Source organism: Lipophrys pholis (genome assembly GCF_963383615.2).
Source record: "Lipophrys pholis genome assembly, contig: SCAFFOLD_91, whole genome shotgun sequence".
Lineage (NCBI taxonomy): Eukaryota > Metazoa > Chordata > Actinopteri > Blenniiformes > Blenniidae > Lipophrys > Lipophrys pholis.
In genome coordinates, this window is record NW_028291894.1 from 50,001 (window position 1) to 65,507 (window position 15,507).

Here is a 15,507-nt window from a genome sequence, read left to right on the forward strand (position 1 = left end):
GCAGCACAGCTTTCCACTGCCTTTGACACACGTACAGCCCGACTCCCCTCCTGGCCTGTAGTCCAGATGGAGAGGCTCTGGCCTCCCACCTGGACTCATCCTGCCCAGCTACTTTAGATGTGGTGGCTCCGTTAGAAACAAGACTCTCTAAACATCAAGCTGAGCATGGATCCATGAAACCACTGCTGTTGTCAGGCCAGAGAGCAGGAGAGCTGAGAGAAGTGGAAGAAGGAGAAGTTACAGCTGTCCTTCCAGATGTGGAGGAACAGCTGGCGGTCTTATCAGAGAAGGCTGAAAACTGATAAAACCAGATATTTGTCTGATATCATCTCCAACTGTCACAATCCTCCTGTTTTATTTAAAACCATAAACTCTCCAGAGAACTCCTCAGAGGAGTGAGAGCCTCCAGAGAACTCCTCAGAGGAGTGAGAGCTTCCAGAGAACTCCTCAGAGGAGTGAGAGAGCGTCCAGAGAACTCCTCAGAGGAGTGAGAGAGCGTCCAGAGAACTCCTCAGAGGAGTGAGAGAGCGTCCAGAGAACTCCTCAGAGGAGAGAGAGAGCTTCCAGAGAACTCCTCAGAGGAGTGAGAGCCTCCAGAGAACTCCTTAGAGGAGTGAGAGCCTCCAGAGAACTCCTTAGAGGAGTGAGAGAGCCTCCAGAGAACTCCTTAGAGGAGTGAGAGCCTCCAGAGAACTCCTCAGAGGAGTGAGAGCTTCCAGAGAACTCCTCAGAGGAGTGAGAGAGCCTCCAGAGAACTCCTCAGAGGAGAGAGAGCCTCCAGAGAACTCGGAGGAGGAGTGAGAGCTTCCAGAGAACTCCTCAGAGGAGTGAGAGCCTCCAGAGAACTCCTCAGAGGAGTGAGAGCCTCCAGAGAACTCCTCAGAGGAGAGAGAGCCTCCAGAGAACTCCTCAGAGGAGTGAGAGAGCCTCCAGAGAACTCCTCAGAGGAGAGAGAGCCTCCAGAGAACTCGGAGGAGGAGTGAGAGCTTCCAGAGAACTCCTCAGAGGAGTGAGAGAGCCTCCAGAGAACTCCTCAGAGGAGAGAGAGCCTCCAGAGAACTCGGAGGAGGAGTGAGAGCTTCCAGAGAACTCCTCAGAGGAGTGAGAGCCTCCAGAGAACTCCTCAGAGGAGAGAGAGCCTCCAGAGAACTCCTCAGAGGAGTGAGAGCCTCCAGAGAACTCCTCAGAGGAGAGAGAGCTTCCAGAGAACTCCTCAGAGGAGTGAGAGCCTCCAGAGAACTCCTTAGAGGAGTGAGAGAGCCTCCAGAGAACTCCTCAGAGGAGAGAGAGCCTCCAGAGAACTCGGAGGAGGAGTGAGAGCTTCCAGAGAACTCCTCAGAGGAGTGAGAGCCTCCAGAGAACTCCTCAGAGGAGTGAGAGCCTCCAGAGAACTCGGAGGAGGAGTGAGAGCTTCCAGAGAACTCCTTAGAGGAGTGAGAGCCTCCAGAGAACTCGGAGGAGGAGTGACAGCTTCCAGAGAACTCCTCAAAGGAGTGAGAGCTTCCAGAGAACTCCTCAGAGGAGTGACAGCTTCCAGAGAACTCCTCAGAGGAGTGAGAGCCTCCAGAGAACTCCTCAGAGGAGTGAGAGCTTACAGAGAACTCCTCAGAGGAGTGAGAGAGCCTCCAGAGAACTCCTCAGAGGAGTGAGAGCTTCCAGAGAACTCCTCAGAGGAGTGAGAGCCTCCAGAGCTGCTTCACTATAAGGTTGTGGACATTAGGACCCTCATTAGCAGTCCTGCTTATGTCCCCTCTACCTCTGTCTCCTGCTCTGCTGAGCTAGAGCAGTGTGAGCCGGTCAGCCAGCCTTATCTAACAGAGACCATTGGCCATATGAAGCCTGCTGGATCCCCAATGATCCAGTTCCACCTGGTCTTTTTAAAGAGCATCTTCCCACCTTGGCACCGTTTGTCCTCCACATGTTAAACAGCAGTTTGGTGAATGGGAGTGTCCCTGGGACTTTTAAACATGCAGTGGTGACACCTTTGGTATCCTCGGTATTTCTTTCCTCAGCTCGGTCACTTCACTCCACACACCCACTCGGCCGCTGACGTTGACTCACGCTGGGTTACTTTTCCACCCTGCACGCCGTCTTCAGGCTCCCAGCGTCCGTCCTTCCTTTCTGCGTGCATGCGAGCTTCCAGTGCCGTCCTCCGGCGTCTACGCTCCGGTCTGTCTGTCAGCGTCCTCTCCCTCTTCAGTGTTGTTCCCTCCGTGCTTTCGGGTCCCGCCTCCCTTTGACCTCTGATTGGTTACTGCAGTCTCTGGCCAGCTGTCCAATTGGCTGTGCAGGGTGTCACTGACGGGGCTCATGCAGCCCAGGTGGAACCTCTTTACAAATCATGACTGCCAGGTGGAAAGTGCATAACCATAATAAAATCAATAAAGCAACAATCATACCATGCATACATTCACACCAATAAAACACAGCAATACAATAAACAAAATCATGCAAAATACTAAAATCTCATCACATATCTAGAACACAGTAAATAGCACTCCCGCCTTACAACATCTACACCAACAAAAAAGACGCATACTGAGCCGCCCCCCACCCCCACCTGGACCTCTCCAACCACACCTCCATCATGCTGGTCCCTGCCGATCGTCCTCCCCTCAGACGCCACTCACCATCACAGAGGACCATCACAGTGTGGACCCGTCATGCTGTCCCCACACTACAGGACTGTGTCCAGTGCACAGACTGGCAGATCTTCAGGAAGGCAGCTGTCCTCCAAGGAGAGGTGGACCTGGAGGACGATGCGTCAGCTGTCCTCCTAGGAGAGGTGGACCTGGAGGACGATGCGTCAGCTGTCCTCCAAGGAGAGGTGGACCTGGAGGACGATGCGTCAGCTGTCCTCCTAGGAGAGGTGGACCTGGAGGACGATGCGTCAGCTGTCCTCCAAGGAGAGGTGGACCTGGAGGACGATGCGTCAGCTGTCCTCGGCTCCATCAATAAGTGCACCGAGGATGTGACCAGCACCAGGACTGTAACACACTATCCCAACCAGAAACCCTGGCTAAATGCAGAGGTCCAGTCTCTGCTGAAGTCCAGTGACAGAGTGGCACTCAGAGCGGCGAGGAGAGAGCTGAACGCTGGAGTGAAGAGGGCCAAGGCTGCATACGCCCAGAGGATCCAGGAGGATGTTGTTGGGCTGAAGATTCCATCGAACTCCTCCAGCAGTTTCTCCCCCAGAGGAGAAACACCAGGAACAATGAACAGACCATAAAACAGCAGGGAGCAAGGCAAAGACCCCAGGAAGTCTCCAACCCCCCAATGGTGATGGTCCAACCCGACCCGGACACCACAGGGGTCCAAAATTCAACTTGGTGAGACTCCTTTCCTACCAACTGTCCCCTGCTTCTCATCCCAGCCACCGAGAGGGACACACGTCTCTGCTGGCTTGGGACGGTAAAGAGGGCACCAAGTAGGTCCTCACAGACCAACCAAGTCCAGGACTCGGGTTTTCCACCTCAGAACCAGAGGTCCAAGTGAGCTCCAGGCCCACTGGAGGAACCAGGGTTCAGAACCGAGCCTCGCCACAACTCTCTGTCTTTCTCTTCTCTCCCCCCTCTCTCATCCCCCCCTCTCTCATCCCCCCCTCTCTCATCCCCCCCTCTCTCATCCCCCCTCTCTCATCCCCCCCTCTTTCACTGACCCGAGTCTGTGCTTCCCCTGCACACACACACACACACACACACACACACACACACACACACACACACACACACACACACACACACACACACACACACACACACACACACACACACACACACACACACACACACTTTATACACAGTGATGCTGTTTAATAGATTAGATCTCCGTGTTCGATGTCTTTTGCTACTTGAATGTGTTGATTTATGAGATTATTTATGAATTATTTATGAATTAAAACATTTTATTAATAAACGCCTGTTTAGCTGAATGGAACGATTCTTGGTGATTATTGTGTATTTATTGTGTATTTATTGTGTATTTATTGTGTATTTATTGTTGACAATTCACTGGTTTGTAACAGTCTGTGCTCGGATCTCACACCTTCCCTTTTATTTAAGATTGTTATATTTTTACACTGAAACATTAACTAACTTAAATAAACCTTTTATAAACGAGACTGATATTTTGGTATTAGCTATTTACAGTTTATCTGGTGGTGCCCCCCCCCCCCCCCCCATTTTATTATTAATACATAACAAATTTATTCAAACTAACAATTTTTCATTAATAAATTATTTTTGATAATTTATTAACTTTTAAGTAATTACTCAATTACTTTAGGAGTTAATGAGTAAATGACCATTTACACCCATTAATAATTAAAATTTTTCATAAATTACTTCTAGTGATTTATTACGTTCAGTAATCTATTACTTACCGTAATTTAATGCTCATAACCAACCATAAATCCCAACAATGTGGAGGGGCATAACCTGCATCACAGAGTATAACATCAGAGAGGCACAACGCTCCAGGGACCCCTCTCTGCCCGACGCACTCAACACCTTCTACGCCCGCTTCCAGGACTCCAACTCCCCAGCACCAGACTCAGCACTCCACCAGGTGAAGAACCCCCCAGTGTGACACCAGCAGAAGTTAGAAAGACATTGGACACCTCTCTCAAACAGGCAGCGGTCCCCGCCTGCCTGAAGACCACCACGGTCATCTCCATCCCCAAAACGTCCACAGTGACAGGTCTGAAGGACTATCGGCCGGTAGCCCTCACCCCCATAGTCATGGAATGCTTTAGAGACTGGTCATGACCCGCATTAAAGACTCCATGGACGTCACTGTGGACCTGCACAAGTATGCTTATAGGAAAAACGCCGTCTCGTCTGTGGTCCAGAACTCTCCCCCACTTAGAGAACAAGGACTCCGATGTTGGCCTGCTCTTTGTGGACTACTCCTCAGCTTTTAATACAATTATTCCACAGACCCTGATCCAGAAGTTGATGGTGGACTTTAGGAGGGGCACACACCTTCCTCCTCCCCTGCACATCGGAGGACTGCAGTGGAGGTGGTCTCCAGCTTCAGGTACCTGGGCGTACACATCTCTGAGGACCTCACCTGGAGCACCAACACTTCCTGCCTGATGAGGAAGGCCCATCAGCGCCTCTCCTTCCTCAGGAGGGCGAGGCGCTCAGTCCGGACCTCCTTCTACAGATGTGTGGTGGAGAGCGTCCTGTCCTCTTGTCTCCCCGTGTGGCATGGCAGCCGCTCGGCGGCAGAAAAGAAGACTCAGCAGAGGGTGGTAGAAGCTGCACAGAGGACTGTGGGATGCAGCCTGTCCACCACCAGGGACATCTCCACTGCCAGAGGCAGGAAACGGGCCTCCTGCATCCGAAAGGATCCACTCACCCCGCACACGCTCTGTTTTGCCCTCAGGCAGGAGGCTACGGGGTATTAAGAGCAGGACTAACAGACTGAGGACCAGCTTCCTGGAAGCTGTGAGACTGCTGAACTCTGGAGGACTCCAGTAGTCCCTGGACCAGAGTTACCAATTTCGCTTCACCTCATGGTTCCATGTGTTGAAATGACAATAAAGCTCCTTGAACCTCCTTGAAGCCAGAAATGAACGGTTCCACAGCAACCTCCTGGTCCTTCTGTGATTTCTTCCTTCCCTGGAACAAGTCTTTTCTTGTCTTGGAGTTCTTCAGCCTCTGAAACCTTCTTGACCTCCTCCACCGTCTCTCTGGCCTTCTTCTGTCTGTTGCCATTGTTCAGCGCCTTTTGAAGAGCTGCCTCCAGAAGCCTCTTTTCTTCTTGTTCTGGGCCTGGAGTTCCTCCTCTAAGACATTGTTGGAGAGGGTCTTCTTCTCAGCCACCAGGGTGTAGTACTGTTTCTGGAGGGCCTCCTTTTCATTGAGCAGGTTCTGCTTCTCAGCCACCAGGGTGTAGTACTGATCCTGGAAGTTCTCCTTTTCATTGTGCAGGTTCTGGTTCTCCACCACCAGGGTGTAGTACTCAACATGGAGGGCCTCCTTTTCATTGAACAGGTTCTCCTTCTCATCCAGCACTGTAATGTACTCAATGTGGAGGTTCTCCTTTTCATTGTGCAGGTTCTGCTTCTCAGCCACCAGGTTCTCCTTCTCAGCGACCAGGTTCTCGTTCTCCGCCAGCAGGGGGTAGTACTGATCTCGGAGGGCCTCCTTTTCATTGAGCAGGTTCTGCTTCTCCGCCAGCAGGGGGTAGTACTGATCTCGGAGGGCCTCCTTTTCATTGAGCAGGTTCTGCTTCTCCGCCAGCAGGGGGTAGTACTGATCTCGGAGGGCCTCCTTTTCATTGAGCAGGTTCTGCTTCTCAGCCACCAGGTTCTCCTTCTCCGCCACCAGGGTGTAATACTGTTTCTGGAGGGCCTCATTTTCATTGAGCAGGTTCTGCTTCTCCGCCACCAAGGTGTAGTACTCATTATGGAGGGCCTCCTTTTCATTGAGCAGTTTCTTCTTCTCAGCCACCAAGGTGTAGTTCTCAGCATGGAGGTTCTCCTTTTCATTGTGCAGGTTCTGCTTCTCAGCCACCAGGTTCTCCTTCTCCGCTACCAGGGTGTAATACTGTTTCTGGAGGGCCTCATATTCATTGAGCAGGTTCTGCTTCTCAGCCACCAGGGTGTAGTTCTCAGCATGGAGGTTCTCCTTTTCATTGAACAGGTTCTCCTTCTCATCCAGCACTGTAATGTACTTAATGTGGAGGTTCTCCTTTTCATTGTGCAGGTTCTGCTTCTCAGCCACCAGGTTCTCCTTCTCAGCGACCAGGTTCTCGTTCTCCGCCAGCAGGGGGTCGTACTGATCTCGGAGGGCCTCCTTTTCATTGAGCAGGTTCTGCTTCTCCGCCAGCAGGGGGTAGTACTGATCTCGGAGGGCCTCCTTTTCATTGAGCAGGTTCTGCTTCTCAGCCACCAGGTTCTCCTTCTCCGCCACCAGGGTGTAATACTGTTTCTGGAGGGCCTCATTTTCATTGAGCAGGTTCTGCTTCTCCGCCACCAAGGTGTAGTACTCATTATGGAGGGGCTCCTTTTCATTGAGCAGTTTCTTCTTCTCAGCCACCAGGCTGTCACACTGCATGTGGAGGTTCTCCTTTTCATTGTGCAGGTTCTGGTTCTCCGCCACGAGGGTGTAGTACTCAACATGGAGGGCCTCCTTTTCATTGAGCAGGTTCTCCTTCTCCGCCACCAGGGTGTAATACTGTTTCTGGAGGGCCTCATTTTCATTGTGCAGGTTCTGGTTCTCCGCCACGAGAGTGTAGTACTCAACATGGAGGGCCTCCTTTTCATTGAGCAGGTTCTTCTTCTCAGCCACCAGGTTCTCCTTCTCCGCCACCAGGGTGTAATACTGTTTCTGGAGGGCCTCATTTTCATTGTGCAGGTTCTGGTTCTCCGCCACGAGGGTGTAGTACTCAACATGGAGGGCCTCCTTTTCATTGAGCAGGTTCTGCTTCTCCTCACGCAGGATATTACAATGAATGTGGAGCCACGCCCTTTCATTCAGCGTTGTATGGTACCGAATGGTGAGGTCCTCCTTCTCAGCCCGCAGGTTCTCCTTCTCAGCCACCAGGTTTTCCTTCTCATCCAGCACTGTAATGTACTTAATGTGGAGGTTCTCCTTTTCATTGTGCAGGTTCTCCTTCTCATCCAGCACTGTAATGTACTTAATGTGGAGGTTCTCCTTTTCATTGTGCAGGTTCTCCTTCTCATCCAGCACTGTAATGTACTTAATGTGGAGGTTCTCCCTCTCAGCCAGCAGCCTGTCTCTCTCCTCCATCACCTGCTGGAGCCTGTTGTCCTCTTCTTTCTGTCTTTTCATGTCATCCAGCTCTTCAGAGACGAGCTGCAGCCTTGCAGAGAGACGCTCAATTGTCTCCTGGAGTTCAGCATTGGCTCTCTGACTGCCAACGAGCTGCGCCTTCAGCTGGACCTCTTCCTGTTTGAAGTGCCTCCTGGTTCTTGGAGCTGAGTGGCCGTCTGAGGAGGCCTCAGTCTTCTTCTGTCTGTCTTCCTCCAACACTCCAGCAACCATCTGGAGACTCTGCACACTGGATTCTTTTCTCCTCAGCTCCTCTTCAATCTTCTGTAATTCCAGGCTGTTTAAAGTATTTTTCAGCTGCAATATTTCCTCACGTGCCTTCTTGAGTTCATTGACTCGACAGCGCAGCACCGTAATCTCATGAGCAACGTTAGGGTAAGGAGCACAGCGAGCGCCCTGTTCCAAACCTTCTCTGTCTCTGGGATTGTGCCTTTGAGCCATTTCTCAAACCTTTTTTAATCAAACTATCAAGGTGGTTGCTACTGTACCAGCTGGTGCTTGGTTGCTACTGTACCAGCTGGTGCTTTGTCCTTGCAGGTCCCACTATTCACCTTACTGATCTTACTGTCTGATTTTTATTCTACTTTTCTTTTTAGAGTTAATCCTTGCTTCTACCGACTGGCTGTCACCAACAAAGTTTCGTCGTTTATTACAATGACAATAAAGTACCTTCTGTCCACAGCTGAAATGGTTTACTGATCCAACATGTACTCTCATCTATAGACTTCACATGATATAAGGACGCTTTCATCTTGTTGACATCTCACTTTCATCTTGTTGACATCTCACTTTCATCTTGGATCAAAGCCATTAGATCAAAGTCACACCCAGTGATGTCATGCCCAGTGTTTGTCTTTAAAGAGAGATCAATTATCATATCGGCTATAAATGGTATCAAAGGCCATCAAAGCCAATTGTATTTCCTTTGTTTCTTATTGTTTTTTCCTTCACTCCTGAAGCAGCGGCTTCAAGGCCAGATTTGACCCACTAAGCACGCAAAAATGTTGAATCAAATTTGGCATGCTCCTCAAGACTGGCGAAAGAATTAAGGACATGTGAAAATTAACCCCCAGAGTGCTAAAATGTTCTCACTAGTTCACAGGTTTACTCAGACCCAGGTAAGTATTTAACAGCAACATTAGTAAACATCATGAACAACCTATATGAAGGCGAAGCTAATTAATATTACATCATTAATCTACACAATGTTTGTAATATTGTTATAGTAATAATTATCTTGGAATTTCTTACTTCCTATTTCTACACCCCCTCCCTTGTTTAATCACAATACATTTCCACTGTTTTAACCTCATTAAAACCAACTGTCACCATATCACACACTCATGTATTGGCAGACACACACTGCCATGTTTGAATAACCAGTCAGACTTAGGGATTTTAAACACACACACACACACACACACACACACACACACACACACACACACACACACACACACACACACACACACACACACACACACACACACACACACACACACACACGCGCGCACGGAAACACACACACACACACACACACACACACACACACACACACACACACACACACACACACACACACTTTATACACAGTGATGCTGTTTAATAGATTAGATCTCCGTGTTCGATGTCTTTTGCTACTTGAATGTGTTGATTTATGAGATTATTTATGAATTATTGATGAATTAAAACATTTTATTAATAAACGCCTGTTTAGCTGAATGGAACGATTCTTGGTGATTATTGTGTATTTATTGTGTATTTATTGTGTATTTATTGTGTATTTATTGTTGACAATTCACTGGTTTGTAACAGTCTGTGCTCGGATCTCACACCTTCCCTTTTATTTAAGATTGTTTTATTTTATGCAGAAATATTAACTAACTTAAAGGCTCAGAGCAGGAGAGCGACTAAACCCAACTACTGGACGAAAAGAACCGGACGGAAAGAACCGGATTCCTAAACCCAAAAGGTGACTGCCTTCCAGTTTCTCTCTGTTTTAGCTCCTATTAGCTCCTGTCTCGTCATGGCTTCCCCCTCCTCTCCTCCAAATGTCAGATGTTTAGCTCCACCTCCACCTCAGTTACTGACTCAGGGACCTGTGACCTGGAGCTTTATTGTAGCACTTGAGGCGAGGCTGAGTCAGCTTGAGGAACGTGTCCTCTCTGTCCAGCTTAGGGCTAGCCCTGTAGCTAGTAGCCCCCCGCCAGGTTTAGCTGGAGCGGAGCATTCTAGCTTAGCAGCGCAGGTAGCTGCTAACTCTAGCCCCCCCTCAGTGGTCCCCCCTCAGTGGCCCCCCCTCAGTGGCCCCCCCCCTCAGTGGCCTCCCCTCAGTGGCCCCCCCTCAGTGGCCCCCGAGCAGCCGGGGGAACAGGGCGGTTGGGTGACTTCCAGGGGTAAACGTAGCAGCAAGAAGTCTACCGCCCCCCCCCCCGCTACACCCCGCAGGCCTCCGTCAGTGTCTCCAATATGTTTGCCCCACTCAGCAGCACGCTGGTTGAGAAGGACACGCTGGTTGAGAAGGACACGCTGGTTGAGAAGGACACGCTGGTTGAGAAGGACACGCTGGTTATTGGCTCCTCTATAGTGAGACACGTTAACCTAGGACAACCAGCGGCCACAGTTAGCTGCCTGCCTGGGGCCAGAGCAGGCGACATAGAGTCCCAGCTAAAGCTAATGACCAAGAGTAAACGGAGATTTAAAGGGATTATAATCCACTGCGGTGGAAACGACGTTCGCCTGAAGAAGTCTGAGGTCCTCAAAGCTAACGTAGAGGCAGTGTGCACATACCGCCGACCATTTCAGACCAAGTAGTTTTCTCTGCCCCCCCCCCCCCCCCCCCCCCCCCCCCCAAACCTCACCAGGGACCAGATGTTTAGCCTCATCTTTTAACCGCTGGCTGTCAGGGTGGTGTCCCAGTAACTCGGTAGGCTTCATTAATAATTGGAAGTCCTTCTGGGACAAGCCTGGTCTCATCAGGAGGGACGGCATCCATCCCACGTTGGATGGAGCGTACCTCTTATCTAGAAACAGAGTTAAAAGCTTAGCTCCTCCATCCTGACGTAGCAGAGTGGGGACCAGGCCACAGAGTTAAAAGCTTAGCTCCTCCATCCTGACGTAGCAGAGTGGGGACCAGGCCACAGAGTTAAAAGCTTAGCTCCTCCATCCTGACGTAGCAGAGGCTCTGAGATGTTTGTTGATGTGATTTAGCGCTTCACAAATAAAATTGAATTGAATTGAAATTCATCGTCATCTAGTCGGACTTGTTGTCTAGTCAGACTCGTCATCGTCTAGTTGGACTCGTCATCGTCTAGTTGGATTCATCGTCTAGTTGGACTCGTCATCTAGTCAGAGTCGTCCTCTAGTTGGACTCGTCATCTAGTCAGAGTCGTCCTCTCGTCGGATTCGTCGTCTCGTTGGACTCGTCATCTAGTCAGAGTCGTCCTCTAGTTGGACTCGTCGTCTAGTCAGAGTCGTCCTCTCGTCGGATTCGTCGTTTCGTTGGACTCGTCATCTAGTCAGACTCGTCATTGTCTAGTTGGACTTGCCACCGTTTAGTCAGAGTCGTCGTCTCGTCAGAGTGGTCTAGTCGGAGTCGGAGTCGTCTAGTCGGCCCACTGTGTCCAGACATATTATTTTGCACCAGGTCCTGTGGAGAATCTCTTGCAACGAACCCTTGAGCCCCGGATTTAAACCATTTCACACATGAACCAGCCTAAAGGAAAGGTGTGGCACAGTGGAGCTGTGGTGAGTTCTGGCCTCACAGCCAGAAGGTCCTGGGTTCATGTCCCCCCGGGGCCTGTCCGTCTGTCCTCTGGACTGCCTGTCCTCCCTGAAGTCTGAGGAAACTCCAACACAATGTCCTCAAGTCGCTCAGGTGCTTTTATTCTTTTATTGGGTTTAGTAGAGTGAAGACCAGAGGCAGCAGCAGCACTACGTCAGGCGGCAGCAGCACTACGTCAGGCAGAAGAAGAACTACACCAGGCAGCAGCAGCACTACGTCAGGCGGCAGCAGCACTACGTCAGGCGGCAGCAGCACTACGTCAGGCAGCAGCAGCACTACGTCAGGCGGCAGCAGCACTACGTCAGGCAGCAGAAGCACTATACAGGGCGGCAGCAGCATGCCGCCATCTGCTTGTTGGACACCCCCTGGACCTCCATCAGGTACTCCAGGCTGTCGTCAGGGTCATCCAGCTCGCCCAGGGACTCGGCCCACGCCGGTTGCGTTGCCTCCACGGACCAGAATGCAACAGGAACCTGCAGACGGGTGACTGATGAGAGGAAGAGCCCAGATCACCTCCGATCAGCTTCCTCCAGCAGAGACTCACCTTCAGCTGCATCTCCGTCAGCAGCACCTCCAGCCCCACCATGTGATTGGTCAGATCAGGGCTGGACTCCTCCTCCAAGGTGAGCCAAGGTACCTGGACTGAAGCCACCCGGGAAGCCACGCCCACCACACCATCCATACATCCTGCAAGTGATGGATGTGTCAGCAATGGAAGGAGTGTCAGCCAATCACAGAGAGGCAGAAGCATCAGCTGACCCGTGTTGACTAATGAGTGCCGATCATAGCGCTGAGTCAGAGGGTACTGGCCAATCAGATCGCTGGCTTTATGAAGGTCAGACAAGAAGTTCTCCAGAGCCGACAGGAAGAGAACCCAGAGACGCTCTGACACCTGTCTGTCCTCCACACCGGAAGGGGCGGAGTCACAGTCTGACAGTAGACGCATCAGTCGGCGAGATAGACCTACACACACACACACACACACACACACACACACACACACACACACACACACACACACACACACACACACACACACACACACACACACACAGAAAGACAAACCAATAGACACTCAGTGGGCCAGACGAACGGATGGACAGAAACACACCCACACACACACACACACACACACACACACACACACACACACACACACACACACACACACACACACACACACACACACACACACACAGAGGTGTTACCGGTGCAGATGCGGTGTGCCAGGGCTCTGGTCTCGTCCAGCTCGTCTCTCAGGAAGCTTCCGTCGGCCGAGCTGCCCAGTGACGCTGCCAGCTGCTGGAAACAGGAAGTGACCCGACAGAGGGCGTCCTGAGCGCGCTCGCACTCGCTCTGCTGCCTCCTACGGGCTGCAAGCTCATCAACAGACCGCCGCCAACGACTCATCCTGTGGTCAGTCCCCCGCACACCTGGAACACACACCTGGAACTTACACCATGTCCTGCACCCGGAGCAAAGACAGAGACGCCCGTCCCAGCGAGGAGGAATGAGGACAAGCAGTGGATTCCCTGTCTGCTGAAGTCCCAGCACTAAAGGCCTGCTAAAGGACACAACAGCCACGTCACCGGCTGAAGACGTCGGTCAAATCAAAAGGTCGCTGGACTTTGTCACCGTGGAAACTGCTGCGATACAGAGCCAGCAACAACAGCTTGTACTCCTGGTGGATGAAGTGAAACAGCTGCAGAGAAGGACCAGAAGATGGCGGACCTGGAACGGAGGGTAGATGATCTAGAGCAGTACTCCAGAATCAAAGATCAGGCCCCGCTCATATGCCAAGGCAGTGAGCGCTGGGAATGGAGCCCATCCCGAGGAGTCGCAGATGCGCTCAGTGGAACAACCGCTGGCAGCCTTCCTCCAGACCAAAGACATTTTTCTGGACTTGGACGTTATGGAGGCCCGTCACCCTGTCCCCAGAAAGGACAAGGACAGGCCAGCTGTCATCAGGAGATCCACCAACAGCAAAAATCCGATTGTGCTGCTCCAACAAGGGAGGACACTGGAGGGAAGCAAGGTCTTCCTGAATGACCAGCGAACACGGAGGACGTAAAGCTTTCCAGCTTTCTGAGGAAGCAAAGCAAAATCCAAAACACATGGCTGAGCTGCTGCAGGGTGATCAGCTGATCGAGCTGAGTGGAGCAGCAGAGGGAACAGCAATGAGCCAGCCATGAAGGAGCTAACACGCACTATGGAAATCTCCTCCAACCAATAACAATAGTTCACAACTCACCTGTTGCTGCCAGAACCCTGGATTTACACCATGGACCTTTGAATGTCCAGCATTTGGGTCTTAATGAACATGACCCCCATCATGTTCTTCTCACAAAGTATTCTTCAGAAGAGTAATATCATGCAGTGGATACTCATGGTGAACTATCAATGATTCACTTCAATAGTAGGAGGATGGACTCCACCTGCAGACCTGAGGAGTATCTCGGTTTGGTAGAGTTGCTGGTTCAGGAACATGGTTTCAGGAAGGAGAGGGTGGCACTTTGGAATGAGATGGATCGAATCTTCATTTTGTAAATCGAACAAACAAAGCAGCTGGGATGGATGTCAGTAAGAAGATCCAAGATGAATGATTGAAGAAATGTCTTCCACAGTAAACGGTTTGCTGGAATGTATTTCTATTGAAATCTACTGTGAAAAGAAAGAGAATATTGTGAATAGTTGTGTATATCAGGTCACCAGGTTGAAGTATTGAACTATTTACAGAGTGGATGGAGAAACTATTCAACTACAAACCAAATCGTATTCCTATGCAGTGATTTCAGCCTCGACCTGCTTAATCCCAACAATCCTGCAGTGCCTGGTGAGTTTAGAAGCAGATTACCTAGTCTGAGTCTATTTCCTACTCTAATACGAGCAGTAGAATCACTTCTCAGAGCGCTCCACTCATTGACTCCATGTTTACAGAGAACATTGAGCATCCCTCTGTTAGAGGATTAATGGTGTGTGACAGAGCAGACCAGCATTCTGTTCATCACATAAAGGAGAAGACGAGACACGATTCTATCTTCAAACCAATAAGAAGGGAAGATGACACGTCAATCTCACCTGTTCAATGAAGAGAGGAAGAGGAGGTGGATCGAGCCTTCAACCCTTTTCTATCAAGATTTGGCACACTTCCCAAAGAGCATTGCCCAATGGGTCGAGGCAGTAAACCTAAACCAACAACCTGTCCCTGGTTAACCGAGGGTTTACTAAACGCTGGTACACAAAGGATTGATACAGTCGCTCACATTAAAAACAGGAAGAAGTGAAGAAGCATAAAGAGAACCAGTATTACCCTGACGTATTGAATGGAAGGAGTAGTATGAAGGGATCTGGAACATACTGTACCTCATCAGATATTAACAGGTGAAACTAAAGAGGATCTTTAGCCACAGTACTACAGTACTACCTCCAAGACAACTAGGAAGTTTCAAACATGCATAAGATTGCAAATAGATGTAAGGATCTTTTTGTAAATGTAGGACCTGAACTGGCAAAATAATCCCAGAAGACAATAACATGGATGATCCTAATCTGACTGGAAGTACTGGTCCAGATATGTTGATAGTACAAACAGTAATTGAAGGTATTGGGAAACTACTCACTACTCACAGGTGGAATCTTTCATTCCACACAGGAATACTTCCTAAGTACATGACACCCAGTTAGAGTATCTATAGAGCGAAACAAAGCCTTGGACACCATCAATCCTTCACTCTTGTGTACAAAGTGAGAAGGTATTTGATAAGGGGGGTGTCTGGGAAGGGTTTACCAGAGAGTAGACGGGGGGGGGGGGGGGGGGGGGGGGGGGTGAATCAGAGAGACGGGGTACTGCTTATGGAGTTCTCCAGGGAACTATTTGGCTCCAAAATGACATATTCTATATATAAATGATATATTTAAAGG

General features: G+C 50.2%; 1 protein-coding gene across 1 annotated transcript; it reads right to left on the reverse strand.

The window, feature by feature from the left end:
• Positions 1–11,903: 11,903 nt before the first annotated feature.
• On the reverse strand, positions 11,904–12,996 carry LOC308128407 (regulator of G-protein signaling 9-binding protein; the record flags this gene model as incomplete). Its single annotated transcript, XM_080494107.1, has 4 exons — positions 11,904–12,059; positions 12,131–12,273; positions 12,346–12,549; positions 12,795–12,996. 4 exons carry the CDS (start codon positions 12,994–12,996, stop codon positions 11,904–11,906), a joined length of 705 nt encoding a protein of 234 aa, XP_080350233.1.
• Between the last annotated feature and the right edge of the window lie 2,511 nt (positions 12,997–15,507).